This window comes from Mastigoproctus giganteus, chromosome 13 (assembly GCF_048544385.1).
Source record: "Mastigoproctus giganteus isolate SK-2022 chromosome 13, ASM4854438v1, whole genome shotgun sequence".
In the NCBI taxonomy this organism is placed as follows: domain Eukaryota; kingdom Metazoa; phylum Arthropoda; class Arachnida; order Uropygi; family Thelyphonidae; genus Mastigoproctus; species Mastigoproctus giganteus.
The window spans coordinates 13,108,444-13,130,937 of record NC_143587.1 but is presented as its reverse complement, the minus strand read 5'-3'; the positions used below and the strand labels follow the sequence as shown (position 1 = coordinate 13,130,937).

Below are 22,494 nucleotides of genomic sequence, written 5' to 3'. Positions count from 1 at the left end.
TTTGTACAGTAGTCTTCCATGCGCAACAGTGTAAAAAGCTTTCCTGAAATCCAAGTATATGATATCAAAATTATTTTTTGCATCCAGTTCCTTTGTGACCACATCATAATAACCAATCAAATTTGTCAGACAAGACTTTCCCTTAACAAACCCATGCTGTGTCTGAATTATTGCTGCAGTCTTGTCTAGATGATCCTGCAATGCATCTTTAACCAGTGACTCCATTATTTTACCCGGAACAGAAGTTAAACTAACTGGTCTGTAATTACTCGTGTCACCCTTCGAACCTCCTTTGTCAATTGGGGATACATTTGCACATCTCCAGTCCGTGGGAACCTCCCCTGAATCCAAGGATGCTCTCATAATTATGGCTAAGGGTTTGCTTAGTTGCTTTGCCGCCTCCTTTAATATAACTGGATAGATCCCATCCAACTGCAACTTCGACATTAAACCTGATATGCCTTCATCAATATTATTGATAAATATACAAAACAACAATGGGCCCAGCACCTAACCCTGTGGAATTCCACTAATAACATTTGTTCATAAAGAGCAGAATTGTCAACCTAATAGAGCAAACATATCTGCAAAAAGATGTAAACATTCTAAACACTTCCTAGTTCATTTCACAAATATAGGTAGTCTCAATTCTAATCTTCAAGATGTCCATTTCCACTTGCAGTCTGCCAAAACCCATTCACGTTTTCTGACAATCTGTTATCGGTTGGTTCAACCACTGCTCATCTCAGTTGCCTGAATTGTTCGCTGTAATGATTTCTTTCGCCTCAAAGTTGTGATATGAAGTGTCTGAAGGACCTCTCACTTCGACCGTGTACTTAGAAGGGTTGTTTGTGAGAAAAAGGTCAAGCGTTAATAATGATTAGGATTGTCCAGTATTCTTGTAGGTAAATGAACAATCTGTGCAAGGTCATTAGTAATTGCAAAAGCCTCAGCATCTCGACCAGCTGGGTCCGTGTGACTAGAAAATGGAAGCCACCTGGAGTTGTGAACATAGTGGCATAGTATTTAGGTTCAGGCGACACCAGTGGTTTCCCACATCTGCACCATATGTACTCTGTGATGAAATGCAGAACTACTGCACAGCCAGAAAAAAAAGTGTAATGTCTGGTTAATGTAATATTGTGCTTTGTTCTGTTGTTGTGTCTGGCTGCTTGGCCGCGGGGCCCGTACTGGGACTCCACGTTGCCCGCCACAACCACTGGGAGGTGAGCCAGGCTGCCCATTATACTCTGGCTGCCCCTGCCAGGGTAGCCTGAGCTTCCTGACAGAAGCCATAAAGAAAAATAATAATAAAATAAATTTAAAAAATAATAATAAATAAAATTAATAATGAAAATAATAAAAAAATAAAATTAATAATGAAAATAATAAAAAAAATAAAATAAAAAATGAAGAGTGAAAAAAAAAGTTGAGGCTGTAAAAAATAAAATAAATAAATAAAAAAAATGAGTGAAAAAAAAAAAAGTTGAGGCTGTAAAAATAAAATAAAAAGATAAGAGAGCATATGGGGGAGTAAGAGAAGAAGAAGAGGTCAAATGTGGGGAACAGTAGTTGGAGTGGGCCAAAGAGGGAAGGCAGTCCACTCTAAGGAAGAGGATGGAGAAGCAAGTTGAAAATTACAGGAGCAGGTGCTCCTGTGAGTATCCTGCACCCAGGATAAGTTGCATTATCCTACCCCAGTAGGGGATCGCAGGGGTGGCACGTTATTCTGTTCTGCCCTGAGTTCCGCAAGTCTTGCTCTTCTACAATTGAAAACGGACTGGGCATAGTGTGTTAAGGCTAGGTATGTGGCCTCTTCTTGAAATAAAGTTGACTCCTGATTGCTGGGGTTTCCTTGAATCTCGGTGAGAAATTGAAGTCTGGCGTTGTCGTAAGTGAGACACTCGTACATACGGTGTTCCCAGGACTCCTCTTCACCACAGTGGCAATATGGGTTATTTTCTATTCCCATGGCTGTTAGCTTTTGCTGGAACAGTCCATGAGAATAGCCTGTAAGCAGGAAGGTGACTTGTAATCCAGGCGAATACCAGGGAGGAGGCTTTGGGGAAGTCCGACTAATTGAGGGAATAAACCTTTTGGTGATTGCTCCTTTAGGCGTTGTGTCCCATGTTTCTTGCCAGAGGTTTTGTGGGTGGTCTGCAATTTTTCTTCTTTCCCTCTTAGGGTCATTTGCATGGTTCAATTGCAGGTTTAACAGTTGCATTGGGATTCCCTTCTTCAGGCGCTAGAAGAGACCCCTCTTGACAACTTCCAGATAAAGAGGTAAGTATCCTGCAATGACTTGTAATGCAGGGGTGCTGACAGTACAGCACGCCCTGGTAACCGATAAAAACATAAATCTTTGAATGGAATCAAGCTTGCGCTTGTTCCTTCCCAGGATTGCCTTTTCACACCAGATGGAGGCTCCATAGCACACAATCGGGACATATACTGCCTTATATATTAGTGATAGAGCTTTATTCTTTAGGCCCTAATCAGCCTTGTGAATCACCAAAAAATCACCAAGAAACATTACCTCACTGTTAGGAAAATTGGACTGAAGAAAGTCAAGTTGCAAAGAGAAGAAGTCAAAGAGCGCCAAGTGATTAGTGGAGTTGGGAGAACGGTAGAGAGACAACAGATGAATTTGGTACAATGAAGTAGAGAGATTTTAAGCTAGAGAAGATCAAAGAAAGGCGTTTCCTAATTGCCAAGTCTCTAACAGGAAATATCAGAACGGACATATGCACAAGTACCACCTTTAAGGTGAAAGGAATCATACAGCGAATAATTTGAGCATCCGAGATGAGCAGTAGTTGAATCAACCGATAACTGAGATTCTGTCAGAAAAAGTACATGGGGTTTGGTAGACTGCAAGTGGAAATGGACATCACTGAAAATAGAATTCAGACCAAGTATATTTGTGAAATTAATTAGGAAGTGCTTGGGAGCTTTAGATCTTTTCTCAGATAAGCTTGCTCTATTAGTTTGACAATTTATGGTGTATTCAGTAGTGAGAAAAAGTGAGTGGGACATGCTGTATGAAGAATTGACACATGGTAAGAATATACCCAGATCCTTGACATAACGTGGCCATGACAATGCTGGCCGAATACACACTACTCGGACTCCCTTCAATCACTATCTGGAAGAGTAGAGGTAGCAAGATTATACACTAGCTGATCTGGAAGCCTCCTAGAGAGTTACCAATAGGTTCGGTCCGGTGTACTAACTAGCGGCCGACTTGCGAACATCGTTTTAGAGCTTTACCCTCGAAATGTAAGAATATTGGATCTCGCCACGATGTTCATCATAACCTCAAAAGATATTAATCATACTGCATGATTGAAGAGATGGGAAAGGTTTGACTGGAACTTAGCTCTAGAGACTAAACATGGGTTCCACCACTTCAAGCCTCCAATAAGCAAAGTGGTGGTATTGCACCAGTTGATGAGATTCATTTACTACCTAGTACTGCGTGGTAACATAGAGAGGCGGCATTCCTCCATGTGGTGTGGGCACCACACCTCGACCCCCTGCTTACGTTGGTTCACCCCTGGGTTGTCACCCACTATGTACTTGTGTATGGAGTTATACCCAGGATTACTAACACTCCCACCATCGTGAAGGTGCAAGCATAATTTACAAGCGTAACTTCTGTAAACGTATGTCTTAAGTGACATCTAGATTTGTGACCATTTAGATATTACCTACCACATACATACACTTGAAAACTACATGAACTTAATGAAACGTGTTTTTCACAACGAGTCTTTGGAATTCCAAATCATACGCAAGTCAGGATTCTCGGGAGAAAGAAAATAATTAGAAGATTTCAGCAATAGAAGAGAACCACCTGAAGAAGAGTTTTTTAAGACTTATTCTGGCCACAGAACGGAGAAGACTACTGGGACTGACTTCTTTCTTGGATGAAATCAAACTGGTCAGTTAAACTTGTGACTCGATTCGAAAATAAGAAAATCTAATGAGAACAATTGGACTGTGGTGAAAAAGACCAAGACCTTAGGAAATCATGTATATATTAATATAATTGTTACAATTGGTTTGCCAGAACATCCTCCTAGCCTTGGAGTGGTTGGTCCTGGTGACTCAGGGACCAAAATTAAATATCTCCCTAGAACAGGAGAGTTTTGTCGAGATACTCAGACCATAAATGTATATAACTACTAGTTTTTTTTTTTTTTGTTTGTTTGTTTTCTTTTTTTTTTTTTTTTTTTTTTTTTTTTTTTGCTGGCTTTCAGGTGTGGGCAACCTGGGAGCGGGATTGCAGGCACCCTCCAGAGGTAGTGCAATTCTGCACTACCTCTGGCGGGTGCGAGATTTTCGGTGGTAATTACACTGGTACAGGATGACTGTTGAGCCAAGCCCGGTGTTAGGGATCGTCACCATGCAGCAGCTGCCCCATGCGTTGGCTGCACCCTGGTGGCATAGTTGCCTGACACAAACAAAACAACGCATATTAATATTCACAAATATATACTTACACTCTTTCAGGCCCATTATGCAGAGTTTCTGCATCATAACAGAGCACAAACGTGGAGATGGGCTAACGCCTAGAAGCCACCCCGATATAAGAACACACATACACAAACAACGACCAGCTGGATCGGTGTGACTAGAAAACGGAAGGCAGCTCAAGTTGTGGACGTTAAAATCACCAAGGAAATTTACCTCACTGTTAGGAAAGTTGGATTAGATAAAGTCGAGTTGCAAAGAGAGGAAGTCAAAGAAGTCCAATTGATTAGTGGAGTTGGGAGAACGGTAGCGACAACAGATAAATTTTACAGAATGAGGTAGAGAGATTTTAAGCCAGAGAAAAGCGAAAAGAGGAGATTTCAAATTTCCAAGCGAATATCGGAACGAACATATGCACAAATACCACCTTTGAGGAGAAAGGAATCATATAGCGAATAATTTGGGCAACTGAGATGAGCAGTACTTGAATCAACCAATAACCAAAATTCTGTCAGAAAAAATACATGGGGTTTGAGAGACTGTAAATGGAAATGGACATCGTTGAGATTAGAACTCAGAGCACGTATATTTGTGAAATGAATTAGAAAGTGTTTGAGATCTTTTCGCAGATAAGCTTACTCTATTAATTTGACAATTCATGGTGTATTCAATAGTAAGAAAAATTTTAGGTGGGGACATGCTGTACGAAGTAATGAAATTTTTGGATATGGCTTACACATGGTAAGAATATACCCAGATCCTTGACATAAGTTTGCCTCGACAATGCATCCCCCCCTCCCGCATACACATTATTCGGACTCCCGCCAATCACTATCTGGCAGAGTGGAGGTAGCAAGATTATACACTAGCTGATCCGGAAGCTTCCTAGAGAGTTACCAATAGGTTCGGTCCGGTCCGGTGTTCAAACTAGCGGCCGGCCTGCGAACACCGTATTAGAGTTGTACCCTCGAAATGTAAGGAACATTGGATCTCGGCATGATGTCCATCATAACATCATGTCATCAGTTATATTGTATGATGGAAGGGCTGATTGGAACTTAGTTTGGAGACTAAGCATGGGTTCTACCCCTTCAATCCTCCAATAAGCAAAATGGTCGTAGTGCACCGGTTGATGAGAGTCATCTACCACCTAGTATTGCCTGGTAACACAGAGGGGCTGCATTCCTCCATGCGGTGTTGCCGCCACACCTCAACCCTTGCTTACGTTGGTTCATACCTGGGTGGTCAACCACAGTGTAGTTTCGCATGGGGATTATACCCAGGATTACTAACAGTCCCACCGTCGTGAAGGTGAAAGCAGAGGATTTGGCTGTCATATTCGGCCCGCGCTTCTACTCTCTCTCTCTCTCTCTCTCTCTCTCTCTCTCTCTCTCTCTCTCTCTCTCTCTCTCTCAGCGGTAACTCAGGAATTTTTTTTTTTTTTTTTTTTTTTTGGCTAGTGCAGCATAAGCCACAGGCTTTTTTTGCACCATGTAGCTAATAATAATAATAATAATAATTGCAACTGGACACAAACGGTCTGAGAGGAACGCCTGTTTTGTGAACTTTGGCAGTCCATCAAATTGTGGAAGTTAGATACTGTCCATACAGTCACTAACAGCGAGGAATTCCTTTGCCTCACTGAGAAATTTACAGTCCCTGACAGCGAGATCATGGCGTCCTTCGATGTTGTCTCTCTGTTTTCTTCCATTCCCTTCTAACCGGCCGTCGCCTGTACCAGGCGACTTCTAGAGAGTGATTCCAGCCTATCAAATAGAACATCGCTAACTGCAGAAGACATCTGTACTGCCCTCAACCCATGCTTGTCAGGCTTTTGGCGATTCTCTGTACAAGCAGATACACGGTACGACGTTTGGCGCCCCTGTCAGCTCCGTCGTTGCGAACATCGCAATGGAGGAATTAGAGGAACAGATATTCCTAAAGACGCCTGTACCGATTACAATGTGGTTCAGATACATTGATGATATCTTTTCCATCATCCCACGTAGTTCAGAGGCAACACTATTGGAGTACCTCAACTTCTTATCTCCGTTCATCCAGTTCACCTTAATGAAGTGAATGGGTCCCTTCCTTTCCTGGATGTTCTAGTGAAGCGAGTGTGCCCACGCCTGGAAACTTCGGTGTACCATAAGCCAATGTGGTGCGGGCAATTTACTAACTACAGATCAGCCCATGGCCCTTGTCATCTAAACACTACACGCGCTTTATTCTCTCGAGCTTGGCTTCGAGACATTCCAGCTCAGAGAAAACCAGGCGTACCGATATTTCCAGAGTAAAAGCTGATCTAGTCAATTATGTGTAGCCAAACCATGTATTAGACAGGTGCTTGCAACAAGCACAAGAACTTGTGACTCATCCGAAGCCGTCTTCCCCTCGTAATTGTGTACCCAGTGCCTATATTCCTTACTATCCAAGCACGTCGGACCACATTTCTAAGATCCTATGTGAGTACCGCATACAACTCCCTAGTAGGAGCTTACATTGTCTGGTCTCGAAAGTAAAAACTCCCATCGCCCCTGTCTTACGTAGTGGAATAGTATACCGCGTAACATGCCACGATTGTGGCAGTTGCTATATAGGGGAGAGCTCAAGTCGCCTTCAGGAGCGCCTCGAAGAACATGATAGATCGATTCCCTTAGGTGACGCCGAACACTCCGCAATCGGGGAACATTTCTGTTCAACTCATCATGACTTTAACCCAGCCCCGATTGTGATATACCAATCCCGACCCTACCATCACCGCCTTTGGTTAGAGTAATTAAATATATCAAGCTGTCCAAAAACCTTAAATCGCTGCAAAGGTCCAATGCTACACCCTATCTTAGAATGAACAGTTTTGAAACTCGACAAACGCTGGCAGCAATCCCATACACGTCTGTGCACCAACGATGAGCGCCGATCTAGTGGATGAATGTTTGCACAATCTCGCGGTCATGTGAGCGCCCTCAAAGTCATCTGAGCACGCACAGCTCATGCTTTACGAAAAACTTTAGTTGTTGTGTGTCCTCCCGGATAAATAAATATATTTATTTATTATTATAATAATATTAATATTATAATAATTTATTATAAATATATATAGTATATTTATCCAGGCGGACACACAACATATTAATACTTTGGGAAAGTATTTATAAATAAACAATTATGATAGTTTCCGAACTGTGATTCTTAAGCGATATTCATTTGACTTGCGTTTATAATTATTTTCTTAATATGAATAAAAAGGCCTAAGAGAAAAGAAACCAATCATACTTGTTATCATACATTGGTTAATACTGACTCACTATCGCAACCAAAAGATATATTTGATAAAGAGTAAATTACAACGCTGGTGCTCAAAAGTTAAAGAACGGACATTGATGGTTTATAGTTAATCGATAAGGAGACTATAATCTTTGAAGCTTCCATCTAGGTAATGGCGCCCATCAGGGGTGGGCAGAGGAGGCATATACCCCTCCTTAAACAAAAATTTTAAATGGAAGAGAAAGAACGCAGGAGACTTTCTAAAAAAAAACTGAAAAGCCTGGTTGCCATGCCCTCCCTCACTGGCACCCATTACATTTAAACAGCATTATACACTGAGTGGACAGAAATCATGAGATACCTACCTAGTAACGGGTAGGCCCACCTTTCGCCCGGATAAGAGCAGTCACCTGGCCAAGACATAACACAAAAACTGGCAAGGTTCTTCACAAAATACATTAGAAAAGGTGTGACGCCTAAGCAGTGGAATAATGCAATCATAGTTTTGCTGCATAAAAAAGGAGATAAATCAGAAATTGGAAATTATAGACCAATTAGCTTGTTATCCCAGATCTACAAGTTGTTCACAAGGGTCATTACTAACAGATTAGAAAGAATACTTGATGAGAATCAACAGAAAGAGCAAGCTGGCTTTAGGACAGGATTCTCAACTATGGACCACCTTCACATAATATCACAGCTAATGGAGAAAGCAAATGAATATAAAACACCATTATGCCTGGCATTTGTGGATTATGAAAAGGCATTTGACTCCATACAGCATAAGGCAATGTTTCGGGCACTGGAAAGGCAAGGCATAGATACTCCATATATTATGATTTTGAAGAAAATATATGAGAGTGCTACATCCTTTATTAGACTAGACAAAGACAGTAGCAAATTTAAAATCGAGAAAGGAGTTCGACAAGGAGACACAATATCTCAGAAGCTGTTTACTGCTGCCCTTGAGGAAGCTTTCTGAAGATTAGACTGGTCGCAGAAAGGAGTCAATGTGAACGGAGAGTACCTAAACCATTTACGATATGCAGATGACATTGTGGTCATAAGCCACGATCCCAAAGAATTAGAGGAAAATCTTAATCAGTTAGGCACAGATAGTAAGGATTTTGGACTAAAGATGAATATGGCTAAAACAAGAGTAATGACGAACAAGTATGCCACGGAAAGGGAAATAATGATTGAAGGAGCAGTAATTGAAAAGGTGGAGTCATATACTTATCTGGGACAAGTTATTAGCTGTAATAATGATAAATGGCTGGAAGTCAAGAGAAGAATAAATTTTGGATGGATAGCATTCAGGAAATATAGTCACATACTGAAGAGCAATATCCCAGTTTGTCTGAAACGTAAAATAATGAATCAATGTATACTCCCCACCATGACTTATGGAAGTGAAACTTGGGCACTCACCAAAAGAATGGAAGAGAAGCTGAGAACTACGCAGCGAAGAATGTAACGAATTATATTGGGAATCAGACTGTCAGATAAGAAGAGAAACACATGGATTAGGCAGCAAACTCAAGTAAAGGACATTCTTATCAAAACTAAAGAACTAAAATGGTCTTAGGCAGGACACACAGCTCGAAGACATGATGACAGATGGACTAAGAAAATAACAGAATGGTACCCAAGAGGAGCTAGAAGAAAACCTGGAAGACAAAGTCGGAGATGGATAGATGAAATTCATGAGTTTTTGGGTAGTAAATGGATGGCCAGTGCTCAAAACAGAAGGAACTGGAAAGTTGCTGGAGAGGCCTTCATTCTGCAGTGGATTGAAAATGGCTGATGATGATGATGATGATGATGATGATGACCTGGCCAAGCATTGAGTCCACTAGTTGACGAAAGCGTTCCACAGGTATTTCCATCCAAGCTTGCTGTACCGCTATCCATAATTCCGTCTCATTCCTGGATGGAAGATCGAAAACTCGAACGGACCTTTCCACAGCATCCCAAAGATATTCCACAGGGTTCGTGTCCGGTGAATGAGGAGGCCATTCCACGGTGGTAAAATCTGCGGAATGCTCTTCGAACCATGTGCTAGTCATCATGGCTCTGTGGGGATGCCCATTGTCCAACTGGAAGCGTCCATTGCCCTGTGAGTGTATGATGACCATGAAGGGATGCAGATGATCTGCAAGGGTGGACACGTAACCTGGACTGTTCAGGGACGCGTCTAGACGTACCAGAGGTCCGAAAATGTGCTAGTTGAACACGCCCCAGACCATTACCGACCGTCCACCTGCCCGAACAGTTCCTTGTTGACATGACGAGTGCATAGCTTTGTGCAGTTTCCGCCAGATACGCATCCTCCCGTCCCCTCGAAATAACTGGAAACGGGACTCATTGGACCAGGAGGTCCGTCTCCAACCATCCAAGGTCCAGCGCCAATGTTCTTTCACCCAGTTGAGGCATAGAGTCCCGTATAATGGTGTTAGCAATGGGACTCTGGTGGCTCGGCGGCTTCCATAACCTATTGCAGCTAGTGATTCCCCCCCCCCTATGGTTTTGGTGGAGACGTTTCTGGCACCTCCTTCGTTGAAGTCGGGCTTGATTTCTGCCACTGTCGCTCTCTGGTTGGCTGAAACAGTGCGAGACAGACCTGGGCAGCCATGTTCATCCACTACCTTTCTCCACTCACAGCACTGTCCACGATGAGATGTTATTCTGGAAATGGCGTATTCCCGATATACTCTTAATAATGTCGAACGGGGACAGTGCAATTTCTGTACCACGTCCGAGACAGTGATCCATGCGTCGTGCTATTATCATTCCTTTCAAAGTCGGTTAACTCAGGGACATTTATCCATAATGACATTGAATTACCGTCTACGTGAACGCAGTGTATCTATATATCTGCCAGGCGATGGGTTCGTCCACTAGCAAAGGGGGTGACAGCGTCGCGTTGCCCAGGAACCCCATGAATTCTGTCCTTTCAGTGCACAATCTCCAGGTCAATTCTCTATTCCACACTCGGTCTAAACCAGTAGAAAATACAGATTTCGGCAGCAATCTCTACCTGCACGCAAAACTCTTCGCAGAAATCCTAGATGCACCCTCAGTTTTAAGTACTGTCTTTTTGGATGCAGAAGCCAGGCAGGCAGAGCACCAATTCCTAAGATTGCTGCTCCCGACTATCTTCAACGATTTACTGTGTCATCATAAAATAAAATAAATTTTCCGTTTATACTCCGCGATGGTCAGAGGAGTTCACAAGATAGAGAATATACAAGAATCCTACGATTTATTAGATTTATAGATTTAAAGATCCTACGTTTATTAGCATTAGCATTAGTAGACGCACATGATGCAACAAAGCAAGCTTATACAGCATCAGCCAAAAAAAAAAAAAAAAACCCTTCCCATTTCACTGATCCATTCATTCCAAATGTTTGTCTAGTTCTACCTTGAATTTATTTTAGCTATCAACTTCCACAATAACAGATGAAAATTTGTTATAGCAATCAACTACCCGCTAGCTAAAGGCAAACTTTCGCACATCTATTCTACAACTGTCTTTCCACAGTTTGAATCTATGCTTCCCAGGTTGGTAATCTGAGCACGAGGAAGAATCCTATCAGCATTGAACCTGCACATTCCATTCAAGGGCTTATATACCTCAATCAGATCGCCTCGCAGGCGTCTAGTCTCCAGAAGCTGCAATTTGCAGAATTTAAGCCTTTCTTCATAAGAGCACCCCCTCCCCCTTTTTTCCCTTCTTGTTCTTCTCTGTACTCGTTCTAGCAACTCTACATCCTTCCTAAAACGAAGCTTCCAGACCTGTACGCAGTACTCAAGGTGTGGCCTGACCATTGCCTTATTCAAGGGGATAATCACCTCCTCACCCCTGCTCTCAATATTCCTGTATATATCATTGACAAGACTCCCATGACCTACCGGCAGCCTGTCTGCACTGCTCAGAAAACTTCATATCTGAATGCACAATTACCCCATGTTTCTTTCATTCTGCACTACCCTGAGTGTGACATCACATTGTTGGTACATTTCTCTGGGGTTACTGCTTTCCATATGCAGTACTTTACATTTGTCAATATTAAACTACAGTTGCCACATCTCAGCTCATCTACCCAACTTTTCCAGATCCTGTTGCAACGGCATACTGTTATTAACAAACCTGCCAACCTTTGTATCAACCGCAAACTTTGACATTAAGCTTGGTATACCTTCATCAATACCATCGATAAATATACAAAACAACAATGGGCCGAACACCGAATCCTGTGGAGCTTCACTAATAATGTTAGTCCACTAAGAGCAGCGTCCATTGATTACCACACTCTCGTCTCCCACTAAACCACCCTTTTATCCATTGTAGCAACTTTCCCTTAATACCACGCTGCTCCAATTTGCACAGTAGTCTTCCATTCGCAACAGTGTCAAAAGCTTTCCTGAAATCCAAGTACTTTATATGATATCAAAAGCATTTTTTGCATCCAGTTCCTTTTTAACCACATCAAAATATCCAATCAAATTTGTCAGACAAAACTTCCCCTTAACAAACCCATGCTCTGTCTGAATTATGGCTGCAGTCTTGTCTACATGATCCTGCAATGCATCTTTAATCAGTAACTGCATTATTTTAACCGGAACAGAAGTTAAACTAACTGGTCCGTAATTATTCGTGTCATCCTTCGATCTCCCTTTGTCAATTGGGGATACATTTACACATATGCAGTCCGTGGAGACGTCCCCTGAGTCCAAGGTTACTCTCATAATTATGACTAAGGGTTTGCTTAGTTCCTTTGCCATCTCCTTTAATATAACTGGATAGATCCGATCCACCCCAGGTGCCTTTCTTATGTTTAACTTCAACAATTTCTCCTCCACTTTGGTCTGTTATTACAAAATCTTTAAGTCCCTGTTAGAGTTCGATAAACATGTGTCCATCTCCTCCTTGAATAACTCTTCATGTATGAATGTAGATGCAAAATACTCATTTAGTTCGGCAGCTATCTGAGAATGATCATCTACAGTCAAACCATTGATATCAAGTGGACCAATCGGATTCATCCCCTTCCTTTTAGAATTTATATAAGTAAAGAAATGTTTGCTGTTTTTCTTTGCATCCTTTGCCAAATATTTTTCATAATCTACCTTCAGTTGCCTAACCTCTTTTGTGACTTGATTACACAATAGCTTGTATCTACGAGGGGTTTACGAAAAGTAAGGTAACACATTTTTTTCCTTAGTAATGGTGAAAGGGAATGACATGAAACGCGGTGGACAGATTGACCCATTAATAACGTTCAAAAAGACTTCCAGTTGAGTGTTGCGGTACTGGCGCCTCACAACAGATTACAGTAGCAAAATGGTGGCTACCCTGAGAGTGTGGTCCAAAACAAGTGTTCGTGAAGTTATTCACTTTTTGCAAGCAAAAGGGTCTTCACCAAATGACATTCACCGTGTATGGTTGCTGTGTATGGCGAAAAGTTGATGACAAAGAAGCAGGCATGTTTTTGGTGCAATGAATTTAAAGCCGGCCGTGTTGGCATTGAAGATCGGGGCACCTCCGTAGCCAGGTGAGAAGGAGCAGCAGTGCGTAGCACACACTTCTTGATTAGACCGGGGTTCGAGCCTATTTTCACTACCAAATACGGAGGATGCGGAAAGGTCAGGGAATGACCACCGCATATTCACGGAGCAATATGGCCTTAGTTGCTAATGCTCCTAAAACCAAATAACAACAATTGAAGATCGACATCGGGCGGGCAGTCATGGCTGCATTGTTCTGGGATTGCCAAGGTGTTCTGTTGGTGGATTTCTTGCCAAAGGGAGAAACAATCAATGCACAGCTTTACTGTGCAACGTTGGAAAAACGGAAAGCCAGCATTCGACGCAAACGACCAGGACTCCTGACAAGTAGCGTGATTTTGCTGCCTGACAACGCAACTCCACACACTGCCCCCACACCACTCGTGAGTGGTTGCGCCGTAATCGTTGGCAAACTTCACATCCACCCTATAGCCCAGACTTCCATTTGTTCGGCCCTCTGAAAAAACACCTTTCAGGAAAACATTTCACCACGGATGAGGAAGTTCATCAGGTGGTTACTGCGTATGGGCATGGACTTCTTCAGTACTAGTATAAACTATAAACTGAGCCATGGTTGGGACAAGTGCATCAATAAAACTGGAGACTTTGTGGAGAAGTAGTGCATGTTCACTTATTTCTTGGTGTGCAATTTAAACTTCGTATTATTAAACATCATCGAGAAAAAAAATGTGTTATCTTACTTTTCGGAAACTCCTCGTACCATAGGCTTCTGTGTCGTCTGACAATTTATGTGCGTCCCATGCATTTTTCTTCTCTGCCACGAGTCTCATTAGTTCATCTGACATCCACTTGGGCCTGAACCTAGAGCAGTATTTCTTAGCTGGAAGAAAAAGCCTAGTAGCTTCCAAAATTACTTCCTTGAATGCTTCACATTTAGAATTTGCTGTTGGTAACATCATCAGTTGGTCCCACTGTATAGAACCTAAAAAATCTCGGAGCGCACTCTAGTCGCCTTTACGAAAGCAAAAACCCTTCCCTTTACCCCTGATGGTAGTTACATCTTTAAGTAAATCATCAGTACACTGTGATCATTGCCTCCTAGTGGTTCCTTAATCTGTAAATTCTTAAAGCCTGAATAATCACTGCTGATAATCAGATCAAGGGTGTTACTCCCTCTTGTTTCCTCTCGAACATGCTGCTGTAGAAAAATAATCATCCAATAAATCAACAAAAGCCTTGCTAGTGTGTGAGCTGCCAACCCACAAGTTCCAGTCTATATCTTAAAATTCCCCATTATAGGACACTCTTATTTACTTGTCCACTCTATTTCTCTGTATAACTCATTGTACTCATCAGAGTCATTTGGCCTATAACAAACTCCTACCCTCATTTTTGCTTTCACACTGCTTATGTCACACCAAATTGACTCAACATTGCACTGTCCATCGATGTCAACTTGATGTACTTCCTTAGATTTTATGTGTTTCTTTACTTGTATTTGGAAAATTAAATGCACTAGGCATAATCCTTATGGGTTTTGGTAATTAACTATTTAATATCGGTGTAAATACACCATAGTTAACCCATAGATTTGAGCTACGATTGTAGCGTAGAAGGCAACTATGGTGTATCTACACCGATATTAGCATTAGCATTAGCATTAGCATTAGTAGAGGCATTTGATGCAAGAAAGCAAGCTTATGCAGCATCAGCCAAAAAAAAAAAAAAAAAAAAAGTAACATAAATAAATAAAAATAACCACTTCCACTTCACCCCTCTGTTCGTTCGAAATACCTGTCCAGCTGAGCCTTAAACTTATTTAGGCTATCAACTTCCACGACAAGGGATGGAAGTCTGTTCCACCCACCAACCACCCGCTGGCTAAAGGCAAATTTCCGCACATCTATCCTACATCTGTCTTTCCTCAATTTGAATTTATGCCCTCTCAGGTGATTTTTCTGAGCTAGAGGAAGAATCCCATCAGCATTGAGCATGCTCAAACCATTCAAGGCTTTGTACACCTCTATCAGATCACCCCGCTGGTGCCTAGTTTCCAGACACTGTAATTTGCAAAACTTAAGCCTTTCTTCGTAAGAGAACCCCTTTGTCCCATTCACCAATCTAGTTGCCCTTCTCTGTACTCGTTCCAGCAGCTCTACATCCTTCCTGAAATGAGGCCTCCAGGCCTGTATACAGTACTCTAGGTGTGGCCTGACCATTGCCTTATACAAGGGAATAATCACCTCCTTATCCCTGCTAGAAAAATTCCTATATATCATTGACAATACACCATGAGCTACTCTTGCAGCTCGTCTGCACTGCTCAGAGAACTTCATATCTGCCTGCACCACCACCCCCAGGTCCCTTTCATTCTCTACCACTGTCAGTGTAGTACCACAGAGTTGATACGTTGCTCTGGGGTTGCTGTTTCCCATATGTAGTACTTTACATTTGTCAATGTTAAACTTCATTTGCCACCTCGAAGCCCATCTGCTCAACCTTTCCAAATCCTGTTGCAGCAGCATAGTGTCAGTAGTGTCCTTGACAACCCTGCCAACCTTCGTATCGTCTGCAAACTTGGACATTAAGCCTGATATACCATCATCAATATCATTTATAAATACAGAAAACAATAAAGGCCCCAATACTGAACCCTGAGGGACTCCACTAATAACATTAGTCCACGATGAGCAGTGTCCATTGATTACCACTCTCTGTCTTCTCCCCCTCAACCACCCCTTTATCCATAGCAGCAACTTGCCTCCAATGCCACACTGCTCCAATTTGTGCAGCAGTCTTCCATGTGCAACAGTATCAAAAGCCTTTCTAAGATCCAAGTATATAATATCAAAGTTATTCCCTGCATCCAGTTCTTTTGTGACTGCATCATAGTATCCAATCAAATTGGTCAGGCAAGACTTCCCCTTAACAAAACCATGCTGTGTCCTAGCTATAACTGAAGTCTTGTCTAGATGATCCTGCAGTGCTTCTTTCACCAGTGCCTCCATTAATTTTCCGGGAACAGAAGTTAAACTCACAGGTCTATAATTACTTGTGTCAGCCTTTGATCCCCCTTTGTGAATTGGGGTCACATTTGCACATCTCCAGTCAATGGGTACCTCCCCTGAGTCCAAGGAAGCTCTCATAATTATGGCTAAGGGTTTGCTTACCTCCTTTGCTGCCTCCTTTAATATAACTGGATAGATCCCATCCACCCCAGGTGCCTTTCTTGTGTTTATCTTCAACAATTTCTCCTCCACTTTGCTCTCAGTTATTACAAGATTCTCTAGCTTACTGCTAGAGTTGAATACACCTCTGGCATTCCCCTCGCTGAATAACTCCTCATGTGTGAATGTCGATGCAAAATATTCATTTAGTTTGTTAGCTACCCGAGCAGGGTCATCAACAGTTGACCCATCGATCTCAAGTGGACCAATCTGATTCATCCCCTTCCTTCTAGAGTTTACATAAGTAAAGAACTCTTTGCTGTTTTTCTTCGCATCCCTTGCCAAGGATCTCTCGTAATCTGCCTTCGCCTGCCTAACCTCCTTTGTAACTTGGTTACAGATCAACTTGTATCTATCATAGGCATCCGTGTCACGTGTTAATTTGTATGTATCCCATGCATTTTTCTTCTCTGCCATATGCCTCATTAGTTCATCTGACAACCATTTAGGCCTAAACCTTGAACAATATTTCTTAGTTGGTATGTAAAGCCTAGTAGCTTCCACGATAAGTTCTTTGAATGCTTCCCATTTTGAATTTGCTGTTGGCAATACCATCAGTTGATCCCACTGTATAGAATTTAAATACTGTCTCAGTCCATTGTAGTCGCCTTTACGAAAGCAATACCCCTTCCCTTTACCCCTAATGGTAGTTACCTCTTTGAGTAACTCCCACTTCAGCACACTGTGATCACTGCCACCAAGTGGTTCATTTATCTGCAGATTCTTAATGCATGAAGAATCACTACTGATAATCAAATCAAGAGTATTACTCCCTCTAGTTGCCTCCCGAACATGCTGATGTAGAAAACAATCATCCAATAAATCCACAAAAGCCTTGCTACTGTGTATATTATATAGTTAATTATCAAAACCCATAAGGATTATGCCTAGCGCATTTAATTTTCCAAATACATTACCACCACACCCTTCTGGCATCTCTCATAATGTGGATATAACTACTAGAGAAGCGTTATTTATTTGAAGTAATTCAATAGTAGCTATCTTGTTGTGAAGGCAGCCACATTATGAGATACAAATAAAACGATGCCTTCTACGCTACAGTCGTAGCTCAAATCTATGGGTTAACTATGGTGTATTTACACCGATATTATATAGTGTTTCTTTACTAAAAGCATAACCCCTCCTCCCTTCCTATCCTTTCTGTACACATTGTACTCCCCAAATTCCAATTCTGCATCCCTTATATCTGAGTGGCACCACGTCTCTGATATCCCAACAATATCCGTCTTGGATGTCTTAACCAGCACTTCAAATTCATTTTCTATACTCCTAGCATTGGTGTACATGCAAGTATACATGCACCTGTTCTTACTCTTAGTTACTTTAACACAGCCCACGTATTTACTTGTTTCATGAACCCCAGCAGTTCCTGAAATCCCCAGCAACTGGCTTTCTGGGCTGCTGCTCATTCCAATAGAAGCAGTGAAAGAATCATTTCCACCTCTGCCTGCAGCTACCGTTAACCTATTAGTCTGTGAATCCCACAAGTTAGCAGTTTTACGACCCACCTAACATTGCCTCGGAAGCATCAGTAATTCTTGCATCCTTTCTATTTAAGTGTATCCGATCCTTGTAGAAGTCTCTACTGGTAACAAGCACAGACCACACTAAGAAAATTTCTACTCCAAGACCTCTGCACAATCTCTCCAGGGCCGAATTGATTGACAAGGCTCTCATAATATACTCCCGCCTATCGTGTCTGGGCTGGATTGGAGACACTTTCAAATTTAACCCTAACTCGCGACTTTTCTTTTCAGCATTGACCTGTACTTGCTTTGTAAATTCGAAGTCTCCTACACTTAATGTGATTAGTGGCAACGTGTACAACGAATATAATCGGTAAAGATTGGTATTGGCGATATCTCGGCGTTGGTCATATATAATCCTGTATATAATCATAGTTTTCATGATTCTGTGTAAAACTATACAAGTTTCATTTCAATAATAACCTGAATAGGTAAGAAAGCAGATCGTCTTCTGACAAAACAGAAACGCTAAATCAGACCTCTGTTAATAAGTTGAATGCATATGTGAACCTCACTGAGATGGATACATTTTAATTTTGTATCATGCCCGCCTTGCCTTCTGGCTGTCTAGGGGCTAAACCTTACGTTTAAATAAACAAATAATAATATTACAGAACCCTTTTGATGAGTACAATGGTTCTTCCACAACATATAGAAAAGTATGGATTCGATTTTCTTCATGTGGGAAGAAACATATTTTTTATAAATAGATACTCCCGTGGATTGCATATTGCCAGAAGAATATACATCCAGGGGCGCGCCAAGGGTGTTTTCCGCCTGGGTGCAAGAAATAATTTTCCACCATTTAAGCCTTTTACATAAACTGTTTTCTCGTCAGTCACTGAAAAGTTAATGAAGATGAATTCGATTCGTATGTATATATCTTGGGTTGAAATTAACTATATAATATTAGTGTAAATACACCATAGTTTACCCACAAGTTTAACTACATGTTGGCTCACTCATCGGTGGGTGTCTCCATGTATTTACTTGTTTCATGACTCCCAGCAGTTCCTTAAATCCCCAGCAACTGGCTTTCCATGCTGCTGCTCATTCGCTGAGTTTCCTCCCAAATAGAATGAGCAGCAGCACCAATATTATACAGTACATGTCTTATGGACTTACTGGTGCATCGTCCGGTCGTCTTAACCATCATATGATGACCGACTTAAAAACGTCGAACGCCTTTTAAGCTTTCAGAGTCAAATTTATTTATTTGCCGCCTGTATAGATTAAATTTTTTTTTATGGAGCAATAAAAACGCAACTAGTAGATATTCTTTACCACTTTTAAAATTAATCTAAAAAAATCTGATTCTAACAGATATAAAGCTCTGCATTGAAAATATAAAGGGAATATTAAAAATAATAAACTGTCCATTTAAAGTTTTATAATTATATTTTAATCAAAGTTACAGAAAGAAAATAATTGCATAACATAAAACAAATGGTTTTTCTTTCCACGTTTATCAGAAATATGAGACCAGAAAAGAATAATAAAAATAAAAATTACAGACAGATTTAAAAAAGTAACTTGCATTAACTGCAGAAAACAAAACTTTTTACAGAAATATCAACACAAAAAAATAAAAGAAATGCAATGTTTATCACAACGAAGAAAAATATATACCTATAGTAAACTATATTAACAATAACAATTGCATTACCTATATGTCATTACGTAAAATCAATTTTCCTTGCTTTTTATAATTTTTTGTTGAAATTTGTAATATAAGAATTACATAATTCAGTTGCCTTTAGCGTCGGCACCCCTAAATATTCAGCAACCGGGTGCTAAGCACCCTTCGCAGCCCCGGTCGGTTCGCCCCTGTATACATGAAGCAAAAGTTACAAATTTTGGTTACAAGCTCCACGCCATCGCGTGTAGCATATTGCATGAGCATTGGCCACCCCACCTGGTGGAAAAGGCCCAAGTCAATGATGACAGCAATTTTTATTGGCTTGTTTCACAACGTCGCTGAGTTTCCTCCCAAAAACTCGGGGTTTTCCGACCAGCAAATAGTCAAATCGATAATAGAACACTCAATTCACAGACATAATGTATACGGCCCAATATGGTCTAAGTAGTCACTGGTGCCCCTAAATCCCTACAGAAGAAACAAGCTCAGCAAAAGTGCAACAGTTGTAGTAGGAGAATAAACCGGCTACTGTTGTTTCGCACAATTGCTGTTGTTTTTTATTTCGTATTACAATAAGGCCGTGAGGCATTGCTGTATTGTGTCTGTAAACTTGTGTTCCATAGTCGCTTTGCCTATTTCCTAGATGAAAAAAAAAACTAGTTTATGAGAGTTAAAAAGAAATGCAACCCTCACCCGAGACTAATTTGGCCAATCAACTCCATGTAGTTACTACTCAAGAAAGGTCAACGGGATTCGATGAGCACGTGGAATGCATTTGAATTCTTCTTCTTCTGTGGCAAGATATCTTACTACTCTTTGTGGCAGGATATTGTTCTTTCACTTACTTTCTTTTGCATCTTTATCTGCAGGTAGGATTTCTCAAAGTTTTATTTTCTGCCTTGTTTTTGAGCACCGCTTCCCGTAGTCTATATTAAGGGAATTAAAATATTTTTAGAATAATCTGTGAAGGCTCTCTGCTATGTCATTATACAACAGTTAGCCTACCAGTGATCTGCTATGTCATTATACAACAGTTAGCCTACCAGTGATCTGCTATGTCATTATACAACAGTTAGCCTACCAGTGACATGAGGACTGAATCCATTTATCAACTCTCGCAACATCCATTCTTCTTGCTAAAAGCTGAGCTAGCTCAATATATAGCGCTTGAGATGATAAATTTCTAGGCTGTTATCCTGAATTAGTCGGCCTTGTTCTTCCCTTCCCTTTCCTCAAAAGAGGCAAACTGATCATAGAATTCAAGCAATTCTTCTAGTTCTTAATAGTCCAATTCAAGGATTAAGCAAAAGCCTGGAACTTCCTTGTTCCATATGACTAATACTAACAGAACACGCAATATATAATATATACGGCTTAATATATTATGTAACTTCGATTACAAATTATCATGTTTAAAAAAAAAGGAAGAAAGAAGACAATGCTTGAAATCACGTTTATAATATTTATGTAATCTTTAAGTTTACCGTAATATTTAAATATAATAAAGTAATCATCCTTACCAGCCATCAGAGACTTCAAAATTATACAAGAATGCCAGTGCTATGCAGATAATTCTAATATCCATATTGTGCAGTTCTCGTTGAAGTAAAAATGCAGCAAATTTTGTTTGGAGGAATAAAACAAGCTTTTTCTTATATAATCTCCAATCACAGTAAACACATTTATTCTATAAAGCGTAACTTCTTTTTATTTATATCAGTAAATAAAGTACATTACAATTTATGAGTATTAAAATACAAGACAGTGACTCACATAAGCTCGAAAGTGAACTCATTCGTTTCTGAGGGGTATGTCGTCCAACCGGGCTACTAATATACTTTCAAATATGGCCGAAATATTTACTAGCTTTAATTAAGAAAATCGGCCGACAGGAGGACACTGTTACAGAGGTGGCATTATGGCAGCTCTGTAGTAATATGTAAAGCGCTCATTGTTCGATGTACTTATTTTATATCCGTGTTTTGGGTGATATCGAATGCCGATTATGGAATAGGAGTCGACAGGATGGCCGGCTCCAAGGAAGGTAACTGACACTCCTTCCAAGAGTTCTTGTTGTCACTAACCGTGGTTGGAAAGCCTGAATGTCGAAAGGGTAAGAGAGAGAGAGAGAGACGTAACTTTAGAATGTAAACAAACTTCGCTACTTGTCGAAACTGAATCTTTATAAAGCCTTTTTTTTTTTTTTTCTTTGTTTTTAAACAGCTATTTGCGGAAGTGGGATGCTGATGATGGTAGGGGAAGGGGGTTACCTGTTTGAATCGTGTTTTTGTCTTCAAGAAAATCATAGAAAAGAGAAAGTAGTTCTAAGCGTACGAAAAGAAACGTGGAGTGTAGGCCTATTTTTGGTACTGTAGCTATTTCTGAAAGTTTTCTGTTTATCTGCATTGACGCATCCTTAGAAGTCAGCGTTATATAAAGTATGTTTATTTGAAAACGTCTAAATAGACTATATTATACACAGTTTCGTTTAATAATAATTTCAGTATATAGTTTGTTTAATTAAAATATTTAAAATCCTGAATCGCATTTTAACTGATTAAAAAAAAAAAAAAAAACCTACCCAAGAAAGATTATTACTATTTTAATACCACTTATACCACATGAAATTAATAATGTAGTTTATTAAGCTATTCGTCTAAACTACTATACATTAAGGTAACGTTTCGGGTATCTTACCGATACCCATCATCAGACCGTGCTGCTAACAGACACCCCTTGCCGATGCTCCCATAAACATGATGTGCATTCTGGGAGCATCAGAAAGAGGAGTCTGTCAGCAGCA

At 40.7% G+C, this 22,494-nt stretch overlaps 1 protein-coding gene across 1 annotated transcript in view; it reads right to left on the bottom strand.

Moving 5' to 3' along the window:
* Positions 1-21,340, bottom strand: part of LOC150075773 (protein Wnt-6-like) — a 38,301-nt gene extending 16,961 nt beyond the window's left edge. The window contains exon 1 of the mRNA XM_090387650.1: positions 21,212-21,340. Within this exon, the coding sequence (XP_090243776.1) occupies positions 21,212-21,276 (65 nt within the window). The 5' untranslated portion in view covers positions 21,277-21,340. The remainder of the gene's footprint in view (positions 1-21,211) is intronic.
* Between the last annotated feature and the right edge of the window lie 1,154 nt (positions 21,341-22,494).